At 41.5% G+C, this 16,570-nt stretch overlaps 1 protein-coding gene across 2 annotated transcripts in view; it reads left to right on the top strand.

Moving 5' to 3' along the window:
- Positions 1-11,067: 11,067 nt before the first annotated feature.
- The window catches only part of LOC126299048 (uncharacterized), a 396,802-nt gene continuing 391,299 nt past the window's right edge, over positions 11,068-16,570 (top strand). Inside the window, exon 1 of one of the 2 annotated variants that reach the window (XM_049990700.1) lies at positions 11,068-11,355. In XM_049990700.1, coding sequence (XP_049846657.1) covers positions 11,266-11,355 — 90 coding nt within the window. In that variant the 5' untranslated portion in view covers positions 11,068-11,265. The remainder of the gene's footprint in view (positions 11,356-16,570) is intronic. The other variant, XM_049990701.1, reaches the window with a different exon arrangement.

The following is a 16,570-nucleotide window of genomic DNA, read 5'->3' as shown; positions in this document are numbered from 1 at the left end:
GAAATGATGCTCACATGATATGAAGATCATCCACATGTGTTTGAAAAAATCCTGTGGACAGATGAAGCTGTGTTTCATGTAGGGGACTTCGTTAATTGTCATATTAGCCATCATTGGGCAAAAAGTGACCCCAAAGAGGCCACTGAAGAAATATAGAGCAAGCCGAAAGTGAAAGCATGGTGTGGATTAACTTCTTACCAGATTATTGGACTCTATCTATTGGGAGACGTTATGAATGCAGAAATATACCTAATATTAGAAAATTTTGTATGGCCTATAATTTCGGAATGGGACGAGTCGCATGAACTGCTATGTACGCAAGTTATGATCCTTCATATTACTTCTCTGTAAGACAATGGCCCGATGAACGCTTTGCAGATCTTCGGGGTTCCACGCAATGACAAGCGCCAAGTCCGCACCTCATCCCATGCAAATTCTTTTTATGGGGTGGGCTAAGGAAGAAGTGTATCGCAGCAAACCACAAACTCTTGGCAATCTTGAGAATGAAATGCGTGAGGTCGTAAATGGTGTAGTGGTGTACCTGTTGAGTTTTTGAAGATTATCGCAACAAACGTTCATGTTCGTTTAAGACAGTGTCTAGAAAGTACTGGAGCACTCACTGAGGTGCAACGTTTTGAAAGATAATGGTATGTAACAAACTACAGTTGTACAAAACATTGAGTTCATACTTACAATACCCTAGGAGGGAGAAAATATTGAAAATAGTGAGTTACTTTCCTCCCACTCTGTAGATAATAGAAGCAACAGAGACTCGGAAAACATGAGCTCGTAAACGAAATGTCTGCGAGGTGTTCAATTCTTTGTCACCAGCCTCCGCTGACTTCATTGCTTGTAAACGTCGTCCTAGTTACGAAAGTCATGATGGTTGTGAGACGTCATTGGATACATTGGTGAAAGTAAAATTGTTTTTAAGCAGGAATGAATACTACACTACTTTTGTATTTTACAAATACATGTTAAATTACTGTATACTCGTGTCTACGAAAGGTGGTATTGAAAGTGTTGTCCTGCAACTCGGTGCTGTGCTGTACTAGCCACCGCATGATTTTCAGCCTCTTTCCACCACTTCGGCATCATTTCCAAAGTGTTGACAGGAATTTACATTTTGCTGCTCCAGTTCGCCTAACATGTTAACGGGAGTGCTGTACACGACGCTTTTAAGGTTCTGCTAGACACAAAAGTACTAATGATTCAAATCAGGTGGTATTGCAGTCCAACGAGGAGGTCCGCCTCCGTTGCATTTAAGTGTTACAAAATACCTCAAAAACTCCATGCACAGTGCTCACCTAAATACGAGTGAAGAACCGATGCAGAGAATTATAAATGTTTGTCAACAATTTGAAAATTATCCAGAGTTATTCAAAAGAATTCGAAACTCAACGCAGAGACGAGAACAGCACTACACCCATTTCGTAATCACTACGTTTGCATCCGACACAACTTCCGGAAGCCGAAAATCGTATTTTAGAAGCCGTTTTTTGCTATCGTGTTTACACGTTAAGTCCTGAAGCGGTTTTGTTAGAAATGTCAAATATCAATTTTCCAATCGTCAGTTATTTTACACAAATGGCTTCTGGAAATCAGCTGCTCCAATTTGTGCTTTAGTCAGCACAATGACTGTTTCTCTTCAATTAAATACTAGAGGGAGACAAATTAATGCTCGGTCTAATTTTTTCTACTTCTTCTTCACTACTCAAAAAGTCATTCCATCCATATAAGACGAAAAGTTTTAGAAACAAGATGTAACGCGGCGTCGTGGTCACGTTTCAAAAACAGTTGTGCGTTTACATGGGAGCGAAAATCTGTTGTGGAAATGGAAAACCGGAAACTGCAACCACATTTCCAGAATCGATATTGGAGTGTTTTACGTTACCAGTCAGATGCGGTACTGGGAAATCGGTTTATGAAATATCGTTTTGAGAGGGCATGGAAACACTGCGAGTGGGTCCAGTCGTCTACTGTGGAACTCTTATCGACTTTAGCCTAATATGAACTCATCTAGATTTCCGTTACTGACTTCAATATTGTCAACGGCGTTCAATCCTTACCGCTGCTGAATTTTGTGACCAATTCAACACAAGAAACGTTCCCTAATTTCTCCCAAAGACAAGACGAAGTTGGCATTAGACAGCGAGACAGAACAAATGATGCAGAATTACCAAAGACAAAAATCACAACTGAAAAGTACTTGAAAACAGATGCACAACCAAACAAAGTACATGATATGCCCATGCATCCTATCCGAAGATTTACTTCTTGCCATGCCAACTTATTGTTCCGTTACTTTACATTAGCTTCAAACAAAACTTTTGAATATTTGGAAACGGAATCTTTCAAAGCAATAAACTGTGGGAATCTAGTAACGCAACGACCTTATGTGAGCAAACAATAACAAATGGAAATGTAGATTGGGAACAGAGGCGGATCTACCGAAGGCTGAAACGGGAGTGCCGAATAGTTTGGTGCCGAAGGCTGAGCGCACCATCCTTCACTGAGCTAACTATATGTTATCCATATGTTTTAGTGTCGATAGCAAATAAAGATTATATAAAATATTTTTGTGTAAATTCTTAAAAAAATAATATTCCATTAAAACCCTTATGAATGCGTTGTTGATTTTAAGACCTATGATTCCATCGATAGAGGTGCACTATTCAGAGTCCTTGAAGAATTTCGAACTGACAAACCAGAGTCAGTAATTTAGCAAATTATGACTAACACCATTTTCTAGTTACATTTTTATGCAGAAGACTTTGTAGTCAGGGCAGTCGCAGCCTGGATATGTCATTTTGGAGATAACAACACTTTATTTATAAGCACGATCGATTCGCATCATTTTAGCTGCATCGTCAGATGCAATAAAATCAAGTCCTGTTCTGATCAAGAAGAAAAGAGAATGGGATGACCCAGCGTTCATAGTCACCAATTTTCAGCTACGTTGCGAACATTAATTATAAAATAGTATAAAACAACATTGAAAGCACCCTTGATATGCTCCCGTGATACCGTCAGTACAGTACCTGATGAGCTAACGGGTCCCCATGTACAGAAAAAGTGACCAAAAACCAACAGCATATGACCATCTATGGGATTATGTAAAGTTAAGCAGGTCCAGTACCTTCTTCACCTAAACAGCTCAATCGCTAAGAGCAATGCATTGCAGGAGGCTGCACTTACCACCGCAGGCGCGCGCACTGAGTGTGTACTCACAAGCGGCGTGTCAGAACGTTTCGAAATTAATGAAGCAGAGTGTTGGACTGTCTTCATCATTATTCAATTACGTTTTGGAGAAAGTAGTACGAGAATTGGTAAAAAGAACGATTGAAGAGGGAATAAATTAAGTGAAACTTGGAAGGAAAATAGAGAACTTTCAAATCGAATGCTTAGCTTTTGCTGATGATTTGGCAATCTTAGTAGAGAACCTACAAGATGCAACGGAAGAGATAACCATTCTCCAAGAGGTGACAGAAAAAAACTGGGTTACAAATTTAATTCGAAAAGAACCATAAACATGACCAACGTTAAAGGTACACCAAAATATATGGAATCAAAACATGGAAAAAGAAAGGAAGTTTCAAAATTTAAAAACTTTGGAGAAATAATCCATCTAATTGCTCTGCGCAAAGCAGCTAACATAAAAAGAGCCAGAAAAATGAAACTGGCATTCAATTTAACAAAGAACATGTTCAATAAAAAAAACTCTTATCTATTAATATAAAATATAGGCTTCGAAACGTGGTGATTGAAAGCGGCTCTCTTTATGCCTCAGACTACGCCGGCATAAACACAGCCAGACACTTAAAAATAAACTGGTGATAGAAAGAAAGAAGTATAATTAGAAAATTTTCAGGTGCAAAGCATCAAAATCGGATTTGGAAATCGAGAAGGATGAAGGAGGTGTATGAAAAAACTGTCGACACAATAGATGAAATGAGAAAGCTGAGAATTACATTTTACAGCCATTTAAAAAGAATGGGCGACAAGAGGCTGAACAAAAATCAACTTCTCTGACAAAAATCCAAAGTCTCGAATTTAATAGATTATAGGAGTTGTGAATAAGAGATGAAGACACAGAATACAGTCACGAATTCAAGGAAAAGGTACAAGTGTTTCGAGAAGAAAATACAAAAGAAGAGAGGAAGGACATGGACAGAAGAAATAAGAGAACAACAGAGAGCACGAATGAAGGAAAAACCAGGAAAAATATGTGATACGAGAAATCTGTTGTTCTATGCGGTCCTGTCCCTCCCGCCGGAGGTCTGAGTCCTCCCTCTGGCATGGGTGTGTGTGTTGTTCTTAGTACAAGTTAGCTTAAGTAGTGTGGTAAGTCTAAGGACCGATGACCTCAGCAGTTTGGACACACACATGTGAAAAATTTTGCGGTCCCATGTTAGCCAAATACGAACAACAATAAAATTTCTGAATACTAGGGCTGAATTAACTAATCATCTTAACTTCAATATCAGCTAAGGGGCACCAAGGTAGTGCTCGCACCCCTGCGACGGCTAGCTTTGGGCCATGGTCGGTGGGCGTCGTCATGCCTCCCCGGTCACAAAAGGATGCCTCGTGGCCCTCCTTAAGCGCCATTGTCCAGCGGTTTTACCTGCCTCCTCTGATTTTTCTAAACCATTAGCATTTTTTACGTAGCATGACGTTGATTCACAATTTGGTAAAAATAGATTTGAAATTATCTTATAAACGCTCCGTTTGCAGACCCATGTTTGTTGACACCCTTTTGCTTCCAAAGTCTTCTAATTCAGACTGTGCCATTCCACTTCTTAATAAACATGTACTCTATATACGGGGTGTTCAAAAAGCCTCTCGGCAGTGCCGTACCATTGTTAGCTGCGCGTACCTTATGCCGCAGTGAATATACCGAAATGAAACTTGAAACGTCCACTGTGAGAATTATACATGACTGTGCTTAAACTGACACACAATATTTTTAGCGCAACGCAATCTGACTTTCAATAATCCCTACAAAAGAATGGCCCTGACTAACATTAACCTATACCTTTCACAAATCACTTACCTCACAAAAATCTTCGTTACTCGAACTCCTGCAATACAGCGAGCGCCACTACTGCCAGCTAAATGAAAGATTCAAACTACTGAAGGCACTAACTACTGATAGCCATAGATAGCAAATGAAAAATGTTGATAGAGAACAAATTATGTATTTACCTTAATAGTGTTCAAAAATCATAATATATATAGCAGTTCATGATATCCATTCTTACAACTGTACTGTTTCTGATGGACACACGTCCAAATCATCCACTCTCAAAATTCTGCCATTTCTCTCCCCATATCCACCACTGCTGGCGGCTCACCTCCAACTGCGCAACGCTACGTGCTGTTAACAGCCGACTGCCAACACTACAATAGCGAATATTACAACAATGCCAACCAGCCACAGACTGCACACAGCACAGCCAGTGATTTTCATACAGAGCGCTACGTGGCGGTGGCGTTACCAATATAAGAACCTAAACAGCCTACTTACAAACTCAATGAAATACAAGTTATTAATTTATTGAATATTCATTTTTACTTACAAATTTTCACATTAAATGTTGAAAGTGTCCCCCCTGTTGTTGAATACACAATTCAATTCGTCTAATCATGTTTCCAAACACAAACTGTAATATTTCTTCTGTAACAGAAGCAGTGAAAGTGGATATTGCAGTTTTCAATTCATCGATGGATTTTGGACGGTTTTTATTGACAGTTGCTTTCGCTGCACCCCAGAAGAAAAAGTCAGGTGGTGTTAGGTCAGGCGATCGTGGAGGCCAAAGGCCCTGTGAAATTATGCGATACCAAAAACATCAGCAAGCAGTAAAATTAAAACGCGAGCTGTATGCGCGGTTGCGCCATCTTGTTGAAAATAACCGTTCAGTATTTCACTTAACACAAGTTCTCCTATGAATGGGTACAGAATATCAGTGCAGTATCGTTGTGCGTTTATTGTTTCGTTGAAAAATATGGGAAGTAACCCAGGCAGGCGAACAATCATACGGCACGCGCGGCTAACACTCATACAGCACTGCGAAGAGACTTTTTGAACACCCCGTATATCATTCAGTGTGTATCGCTCTGAGCACTATGGGACTTAACTTCTGAGGTCATCAGTCCCCTAGAACATAGAACTACTTAAAACTAACTAACCTAAGGACATCACACACATCCATGCCCGAGGCAGGACTAGAACCTAGGACCGTAGCGGTCGCGCGGTTCCAAACTGTAGCGCCTAGAACCGCTCGGCCACTTCGGCCGGCTATTCAAAGTGTAGTATGAGTAATTTTATTCAAAGCAAATTATTACACTGGAGTCACTGCGATATATGATGGTCCCCTGGACATTACAAAATGCGGCACATGGTACTTAGTAGAGTGTGTGATCACCCCGGACGGCAGTACAGTCCCTAAATAGTGCTCCCATGCTCGCAACAAGGTTGCTAAGGATTTCTTGTGGTAGAAAGCTCCATTCCTCCACCAGCGTGTTTGACAATTGTTTAATGGTCATTGGAGCATGTGGATGTGATACAATACGTACTCGATTCTATTTAAGTCGCGAAAACGAGGAGTCAATCCACTCGTCGAATATCGTCTCGCTCCAAAAGCTCATCCGCCTGGGCTGTTCGAGGCAGTCAAGCACTGTCATCCATAAAAATGAGGTCAGGGTGGAAGTGACCCTTGAAAAGATGCTCAAAGCGAGGGAGTACAGTGTTTCAATAACATTGACCAGTGTATGTGCCATGTTCAAAGATTTTTAGTTCAATATTTCCATGTAACATTATACTTAGCTACACCATAACACCTGGACTACAAAACCGATCATTTTCGACAATGTTTGTGAGTTCATTACGGGTTCCCAACTCTCACAGTAAGAGGGTACGTCTAGAATCACTGTTCAGACTGAATCTACTCTCATCCGAGAACACGTGACCCCTGTATTCGTTTCTCCAGTATCTATGCTCTCGCCACCATCGCAAACGGTGCCGTAGATGTGTGGATGTCAACGGAATACAACGTACTGGTCATCAGGCACAGAGATAATCCCCATACGTGCCACTGTGGAGTGTGAGATTGCGTGCCTTAGAGTCCTGTTAAATGTGGTTCCATTTGCACCACCTGTTTGACGGGGGTTCGTTCTTTCCTGTTGCTATATGTAGAGGCCATCTGATGCTGTAGTTGACCTGGTCAATCACCTCTGTGCCCGTGGTTCGGAACGCTCCCTATGCAGGCGAAAGAAGCTGTGAGCAATACCAAACTCTTGGGCTCCACTCGTCAAACTTCGTCTTCTTCCAGTTTCCCGAGGATTCTTCCCCGTGTGAAGTTATCCAAAAGTTTATCTCCGGGCCGTGTTGTAATGAAGAACACCACCACAGTGCACCTTAACTGATTGCTGATTGGCATGCACTCTCTTTTCCCGTGCCTTCAACTGCCTCGCGTTGCGGGACCAGCGCCGGCTGTTGTGGCCGAGCTGTTCTATGCGCTTCAGTCTGGAACCGCGCAACCGCTACGGTCGCAGGTTCGAATCCTGCCTCGGGCATGGATGTGTGTGATGTCCCTAGGTTAGTTAGGTTTAAGTAGTTCTAAGTTCTAGGGGACTGATGACCTCAGATGTTAAGTCTCATAGAGCTCAGAGCCATTAGAATTTTGCGGGGCCAGCCACATCTGGCGCAACGGTCACGCTGACCTCACCCCATGTGACGTCCGGCTTTCTGTGCACGACTGGGAGACGCATGACAGCATTCGTCCGCACTTCCATTCATTTCCAACGAGTTGTTAATATGTTATGTTACTTTATTTATTTGGTCCTTAGGTTTTTCAGAGAAGTGTTATTTGGTGGCGTAATACAGTCAACCGTAATGAATATTAAAGATCGGCTGAATTTCTTGCGATCCTGTCGTACATCAATTTGATTTATTGATTTGTTTTAGACGAAATCCATTTCACTAGATACAATTATGCCACATAATGAAATAAGCATGACGATTGTCTGACTTCATATAAAAAAATACAAAACAAGATTCATTTCACAACCAAACTGCACAAGGATAAGCGAACAGTTGCTCGAGACAAGTAGTCCACAAATTACTCTGATTGCTTCATTATAATAAAAGCAGCCGCGCGGAGTGGCCGCCATGTCACGGATTGCGCGGCCCCTCCCGCCGAAGGTTCGAGTCCTCCCTCGGGCATGGATGTGTGTTGTTCTTAGCATAAGGTAGTTTAAGTAGTCCATGGACCGATGACATCAGCAGTTTGGTCCCTTAGGAATTCACACACATTATAATAAAAGCCATCTTTAACATAAAATCTAATTGTCCCCTCCCTGTTTGCTCATACAGTAATAAGATCTAATGCACCTTTCAATATCGCAATTTGCTATATATTTGTCACAAATATGTGAACATAGCCACATCACTCACCGAATTCTTTTTGACATCTTCACGTCAGTCAGAGTTTTACAACAACTCCTAACTGTATCGAATTTCTTGCCAGGCAGTTTTCCAAAAGCATATAAATAAAGGCCCGTTACGTTTCAGCACGAAAATATTCTTCACACTTTAAGAGTGAGACTAGAAGTTTAGCATAGTGATGAAATTCATTTATGGAAATACAAATGAAAACAGCGAAGTGTATTTTGAAAGGGAACTGGTTCTTCTAAAGCGTAGAGCGTAAAGGTTACTAAAAACATTTTTGTTTCATGTTTTACCTCTGCGATAGAAATACTCTGATATTAGTTAATAAGTTTTGTCAGCTTTTTTCCACATCCCAGGCGGTCCTAGGATTATTTCTATTGCTTATTTAGAATTTCACCAATAGCAACATTCCATGCATGTGAAAAATACTATACAGCATTTTGGTTCGAATTCGAAGTGAAATTGTAGTTCGTCCATTAATGGCAGATTGTTAGGTCATCACAGAAAAAAAATGGTCTGGGCTTGGATTAAGATCTAAGCAACACAAGCGGCCGCAAGGGGCGCCAAAGTGAGAAGGATGCCAGAGACGCTCCTAGGGCAAAATTTTACACAGGGTGGATCATAATTAGTAGTGAAAATAACCACTTACCACGCTCACTACACTTAGATTTATTTTTAAAGAGCCCAAGGAACGGCTGCCAATGTATGACGGAGGGAGGGAAAAAATGGGGAGAGAGTGCAGAATGATAGGTCGCTTTTGTGGAAAAATTTTCTCGAACCTCCCCTGGATATGGTACGTGATGTGCAATAGTATCATACATAACAGAGAAGTGCGCTGTGCAAACTAAACTTCCAACTAACTGCTGCTTTATGTACAGGTGATCCAAAAGTCCTCTAACATTTGAAAATGCTCTAATTCACGGAATAATGTAGTCAGAGACGTAAAAATTGACATACATGCCTGAAATGGTATGGGGTTTTATTGAAACTAAAAACGAGAGCAAAAACTGGCCAATAGCAACACGTAAGTGAGGCCTGATGAGAAACGCGTATAAAAGGAGTTGTAGAGAGAGAGGGAGTGAGTTCATCCCTAACCTGGCTGATGTCACCTGCTAGAAGGTACTTCTTTTATGCAGGATGGCGCTCCACCATACTACTACACCTATGAAAGACCTCTTGTGCACATAATTTGGTGAGGATCGCGTGCTGAGCCATCACGTCTGTCATGCTTGGCTTCCCAGGTCCACAGACTTCAATCCGTGCGATTATTGGTTGTGGAGTTACCTGAAACTGCAAGTTTACCGCGATCGTCCGACCTCGTTAGGGATGGTAAAAGATAACATCCAACGGCAATTTCTCAGCATACCTGCTGATAGGCTGTGTAGTGCTGTTCACAATATTGTTCCTCGACTACAATTACTGTTGATGAATGAGGGCCGACATGCTGAGCAGCTGTTATAAAGAACACTGTCTTTGCTAAAAATCAATTGTTATGCTAATTATTGCTTTTGTATCGTACGAAGTGCCATCTGTTGACCATTTTGTGAACTTTTATGGTTTCAGTGAAACCTAATGTCTTTTCAAACATTTTTAACTCTCCACGTACATTATTCGGTGAAGTATAGAATTTTCTAATATTGACGGAGTTTTGGGTCACCCTATATATTCGAATACTATCCACTTCGGATGGACAGGCCATTGCAGTAATCAAGGGAATAGTGTCGCATTTGGGAAGAGTTAAAATTCCAGTATAGGCATTAACGTTTAAGTTTTTCATGGTTCCACATAAATCACGGCGAACTGCAGGACGCTTCCCATTAGAAGGTCGTAGTCGAGTTCATTACTCATCCTTGTCCATTCCAAGCTTGTGTTCCCAATCTAAAGCCCATCTCGCCCATGGAGCATTCTACTCTAATGTCTCTCCTTTTGTCCCTTCTCTCTGTGTACGTGATAGAAAGAGAAAGAAGCGGAAGAAAGTAGATCCTACTGCTAACCGGACCCATATTACATACACTATGATTGCAAGAGGGAACGCCTGAGTAGATCATGGTCGGGCTGTAAACATGACGTGTAAGCAACTTGGGGAATATTGTATCCATCTGCAGACAATTCAATAGCTGAGTAGTCGCCTCGTCTAGGCTTCTTTGTTACAACCATTTTATGATTTTCGTTCCATTACACAGGAGTTATAAGGAGTTACTGTCAATAAAAGTGATGGCTACAACATGAGCTGATACAATTGGCAGCCATTTTAGATGATATAGCAAAACGAAATGAAGACATTTTGGAAACGCCATCCAAAATCGTAAAATCAGTGAACAATGAGGCGATCGGCGTGTCCTGCGATCTACGGAACAGGAGAACGATTAGTCTTTGAAGGGTTGGCCGAGCGTGCAGCTCCAAAGCACGTCGGATAACGAGTGCGAGCGAGCAATTTCTGGAGAAGGGAGAGGGGATTTGGGAATGTGGCGTGTGGGAAGCGGCAGAACAGGTTTCTGCCGAGGGAGGGGGAGTGGGAGGGGTCCGTAAGGGTGAGAGGGAGGAGGAGGAGGAGGAGCAGGGAGGCGAGGAAGGGGGGGCTGGGGGAGGCGCCACATTCCGCCGGCCCAAGGCTGCAGTGGTCGCCGACTGCCGAGCTCCCAACATCTGTGCGCCAGTAAACAACCGCGTCGCGCCTTGCTGCGTCCCATGTCTCGTGCTCAACTATGTGTCTGAGTGCCGGCATACACAGGAAGACAGTGCGTCATCCGTGTGCCGCTGTATGTAGGCTCCAGTGACAAGGGACGCCCCGCCGGGGGTACAGTCAGCCGGGACTCATGTACTTGGCTAGGAGAGGAGAACATTATTACGTCAGGTTGGGTCAATCACCCAGGAAGACCAGAAGATTTCCATTTCTGCGAAAAGGGGTAAGTCAACGAAATGTCCCGAGGTGTAAGAGAGACGCTCTTACGGACTTTGTAACGATATTTAATGTACTGGCGTATGCCACTACAACTATTAACTTCATACTTTAATTTTTTTAACTTTTACGTAATTACCTCCATTACTAACAGATCCTGTAAGACCAAATTAATCGTTGCATCTTTTGGATCCCATAAAATGTGTCGCAAGTTTGCCAAAAATTGTGCCCTTTATCTTTTGTGTAGATGGAAAGAATGCACCTCCGTGGTACAGCAATTACCTGGTGGATTTTTGTGCCGGCTGTTATCCATATTTTTAATGTCATTCAGGAAGATTTTTGCAGCCAGTTGTTGCGCGTCATTCCAGTAGTCACATGTTTCAGTGATACATGCCTTACTCCATAACACCACTGTAACAATGATGCATTACCATAGAACATATCATTATGTTAAGTAAACAATAATTTATTAAATACATGGAGTAATAATACTGCCTTAAAGAGACTGAGGAAAGCCACATAAATTCCAAATGCAGATATCATGTGGATATTTAAAACGAAAAGGAGAATTGGTATTTGATTGCCAATTTCACCAAAAACCTGATGTAGAATTTGTCAACATGTACTTGTTCAAGTCATAAATAGAAACATAGTACACGTAAGTGTACAAAATAAAAAAAATACTCGCATTTATGAGAGGAGTATAAAAAAACTCAAAATTTTGTCACTACAGCTGTGCACATGCTATACGTACACACAGTTTCATGTTGACAGAAGTCATTGGGAAACTGAGGTTCTGCCCATTTTTGTGTGTTCCGTTCCTTTGCTTGTCAGAAAACGGATTGCAAAGGCATGCTGATTTAATGATACGTTGATCTCATGAATACAGTTACAGTTTATTACTGTGCTTCATAAATAGCGCACAGACGATTTTTCAGCCAAGTGCATTATGGCCTATTGCTGTTTTGAGAAACAGAAAACTTTATTTTTCTCCCACTTCCTCAGACGCTGTTTCACCATGAACGAGTGGTAATATAAGTTCCTGTAATTTTTACTGAAATTCTTAACTAGTCTTTATTATGGGAGGACTTGGATATATAATCGGAGAAAGCATTAACGATGACAGCCAACTTCTGCAAAATTCATCACATCGCCTACTCTTCTGTTGAGAGGCGAACTTAAAGCTGTCAATCCTGGCAGAACTAGTAGTTCATGTTGTCTGACGAGTCGTCTATACTGCTATCACCCGTCACAGAGATTCAACTGAGTGTACTCTTCCGTCTGTTTCTTAGTTCAAATTAGCTTGCTGTAGTTCTTTCCGCGCAGCTAATATGACGACGAATACCTCCTTCCACACCTTGGAAGGCGTTAGCCTATCAAATTCTTCCTGTCCTGAAAATTTATCTATGTCGAAGGAATCATACTCATCCTTCCATTAAATCATGTGCCACATCTCATCTCTTCTTTTGACTCTGTAATAAAACAGCTACCAATCATTTTTTAAAGTGCAGAGCTTCAATATAATCTTATGAATGAGTTCAGACGCCTAACACTCGCTACAGAAGCAGAACACTACAGTACCCGCCAGCTCTGCATGCATCCTGCTGTTCCTTGGGCATATCTGCCTCACATATGTGTCCATTTTGGATAACATATCACTGTCACATACACATTATGTGTGGTCTATTGTTCAGACCATACTGTCTTCGTGTGTATGATTTGAGAAAGCACTGGAGAACTTAGATCAGGATAGCAGGACCAGATAAAAATCCTCATTACAAAAACTGCCTTTCCTAAACTATAGTCTTATGATCGCGTGCTGAAATGTAATTCCTTCTAATTTTTAGTGTAAAACTATCAAAGCTTTTTAAGTAAAACAAATATCATTAACATTCTACATCTTCATTCTTCGTATGTATATATTTATTTTTCAACATAGTCACCCTGGCGACGATCACATGTCACCCAACGTGAGACCAATTTGTTGACAGCGTCACTGTAGAATGTTTGACGTTGTTGACGGAGCCACCATCTTTTCTCTGCTTCCACCGCTTCATCGCTGTCAAAGTAAAGTCCTTGAAAATGTTCCTTAAGTTCTGGAAACAGATTAAAATTGGATGGGACCAAGTCGGGATTATATGGAGGATGACCGATGGCAGAGAACGTGAGGCGTCAGATTGTTGCAGATGTTGCAACACTCGTGTGTGGTCTGGCATTGTCGTGCTGAAGGATACGATGCATCATGTGAGGACGAACTCATCTAAACTGAAACTCGATTATAGCACCCTGTTTTTCACGCACCGACAGAGTTATGTTATACTCCGCCGTGTTACAGGGTACAATTCGGAGCATTCTAGCGGCAGAGAGTTGCAAATATGTAGATATGAAGAAAAGGTGTAGAATGTTAATAAAGCTCGTTTAATTTATAAATCTTTAAAAGCTTTCGCATAAAAATTCGGAGGCATTGATTTTCACCATGTCCTCGTTGATAGTTGAAATTGTAAGTCATAGTTGAACGTAAAGAAGCTTGCACAGGATAGAGTAGCATGGAGAGCTGCATCAAACCAGTCTTAGGACTGAAGACAACAACAACAACAGTTGAACGTACGTTGTGTAGGAGCTTTTTCTTCGCAATGTTTTCAAATGTGACTTGAAAATTTGCGCTTTGAGACTGTCAAAAGTTCTTGCGGAAGTGTAATGAAAATGTATGCTACGTACTAACGTACACTTTTCTGACAGACAGACAAAGAAACGTTCCCTATACTTGTATTTACTAAGTGGATGAGCCTGTTCCTCTCAAACAAGTCCATGTTGACAACAGGGCTCATAAGAGTACTTCTATGTCATTCTAAAAATTCTTAGGTTATTAAATAGTATCCTTTCAGATCATGGTGATTAAGCTTTCTTAGGAGCCAAATACCATGCTTTTGAGTAGAAACTTCCTGCGCCTCAAATGAATTATGCCAAAATATTGCCCGCTACGACATCAAGAAACGACAGTGTATATGAAGGTGGGATATTTTCTTTCCTCCACGCACAGTGGCCTTTTTCCTTGTGGTGTGTCTGTGTGTGTGTGTGTGTGTGATGTATTCTAGAGAAAAGTGAGGGTGAAACTCCTCTCGATGAACATTAAGGGAGAACAGAAATTTGTTTTTTTGTTGTACTGATCATTTTTACGTTATAAAACAAGTGGCGACTTGATGTGTGAAACAGTTTTGTTCATCCACATTTTCTTAGGAGCCAGTAAGGAACAGCTGACGCTGTAGATGTATCAGAAGAAAGAGTACAGTACATTCTATGCGAACAATGAACTGTGATTCAGTTTTCTGACTGCTGAGCACTAGTAGTTGTGCAAATCTAATTTCTCGGCACTATTTAGATATTTCAAAATGACTCGAACTTATTACGTGCGCCAATTTGTTTCTGTTATTCAGGCATGGGTCCGCCATTTCACATCAGACACAAAACAACAGTCAAAGGTGCAGGTGGATACTGGTGCCCTGGAATAAAAAATGGTGAAGTCGACTTAATCTACAGAAATAGTCATGGGCGAGTTTCTTGCATGGGAAACGTATCCTTCTTATTGACTACCTCGAAAAGGGTAAAAAAAATAACTAGCGAATACTAGCCAAATCTTATGGAGCAAGTGCAAGTAAAAATAAAACACATAATGAAGTATTTGGCTTGTAAAAGAAAAGATTTGTGTTTCTTCGGGAAAATACACTTGCCCGCAAAACTAGTTTGGTTATTAGAAAACTGTCGAATTTTACATACGAAATGTTATAACTTATACCACCCGACTTCCGTCAATGCCCACGTTTTAAGTAAATTGTGGCTTGACAGTTTTCTTAGCCAGTAGAAAAAATTATGACAGTCGTTCCTGACGATTTTGCAGATATCCCAGAACTGGATTTCAGAAATGAAAAACAGCCACTGGTTTTAGTATCGTCGCTGGGTTCGTACATCGATATCGAGATGAACGAGCCTGCGTTGGGCGTCCAGAGTTGTATGGTTTCACAACAGCACCGTGGGTGGCGGGGACTCGGCGTCCGTTGTCAAGTACTTCTGGCGGCGTAGGCAACGAGGAAAGTGAACGCGCGTTCCTCGGCAAGTTCTGTTGGCGCATCCGAAGCTTTCCCGATCGCTGGCGTTACTATTGCACACAGTTACACCCTTTTCTTGGACATTTCTCTCGGGATGCCATTCAGGTAGTGTTTGTTACAGTATTCACGATAATTGTCTTCAAGTTTGATATTCCTCCTGGTTTGTCCTATAGGACTTGAGTACGGCTAGACGTCGTCGATTCGGTATTTTTCGGCTACTTACCATTTTGCAGACAAATCATCTCGTGGTACTTCCCCAGTGGGTAGCTGCACAGTCTTCCGCTACAAAGTCTAGAAAATTTTGCCCTTCCAAGTCTTTCATTTACTTCTCAATTAGGTACTGGAACAGCTAACACTTAGAACTGGATCATCTACAATCCGGCCGTTGTGGCCGAGCGGTTCTAGGTTCTTCAGTCTGGAACCGTGCGACCGCTACGGTCGCAGGTTCGAATCCTGCCTCGGGCATGGATGTGTGTGGTGTCCTTTGGTTAGTTAGGTTTTAGTAGTTCTACGTTCTAGGGGACTGATGACCTCAGATGTTAAGTCCCATAGTTCTCAGAGCCATTTGAACCATTTGGATCATCTACAAATAAAATGCTTGCTGATCTGTTTCGCACACTCAGTGTCTCTGAGAAGTATCAGGAAATTATCAGGTTCCCTGTTTTCTCTCATTGTTCACAAATTAAACATTTTATTTCAAAATGGTTCAAATGGCTCTGAACACTATGGGACTTAACTGCTGTGGTCATTAGTCCCCTAGAACTTAGAACTACTTAAACCTAACTAACCTAAGGACACCACACACATCAATGCCCGAGGCAGGATTCGAACCTGCGACCGCCTAAGGACACCACACACATCAATGCCCGAGGCAGGATTCGAACCTGCGACCGTAGCGGTCACGCGCTCCAGACTGTAGCGCCTAGAACCGCTCCGGCGGCTCATTTTATTTCTCCTAGCTACTAATGAAACACATTTTGTTGTAACACAACTATAAGCAAGTTATGAACAACTTGCAGTACATACATATTAAAAAATACAGTAAAGATGATTAGTGTTGGATGCCGTACAACGGTATCAGCGATAAAATAAGCTAACTAATTTGTTGTAAGATTTTAA

This window comes from Schistocerca gregaria, chromosome X (assembly GCF_023897955.1).
Source record: "Schistocerca gregaria isolate iqSchGreg1 chromosome X, iqSchGreg1.2, whole genome shotgun sequence".
In the NCBI taxonomy this organism is placed as follows: Eukaryota; Metazoa; Arthropoda; class Insecta; order Orthoptera; family Acrididae; genus Schistocerca; species Schistocerca gregaria.
Note: the sequence above shows the minus strand (reverse complement) of the source record. Positions and strands in the feature narration are given on the sequence as shown.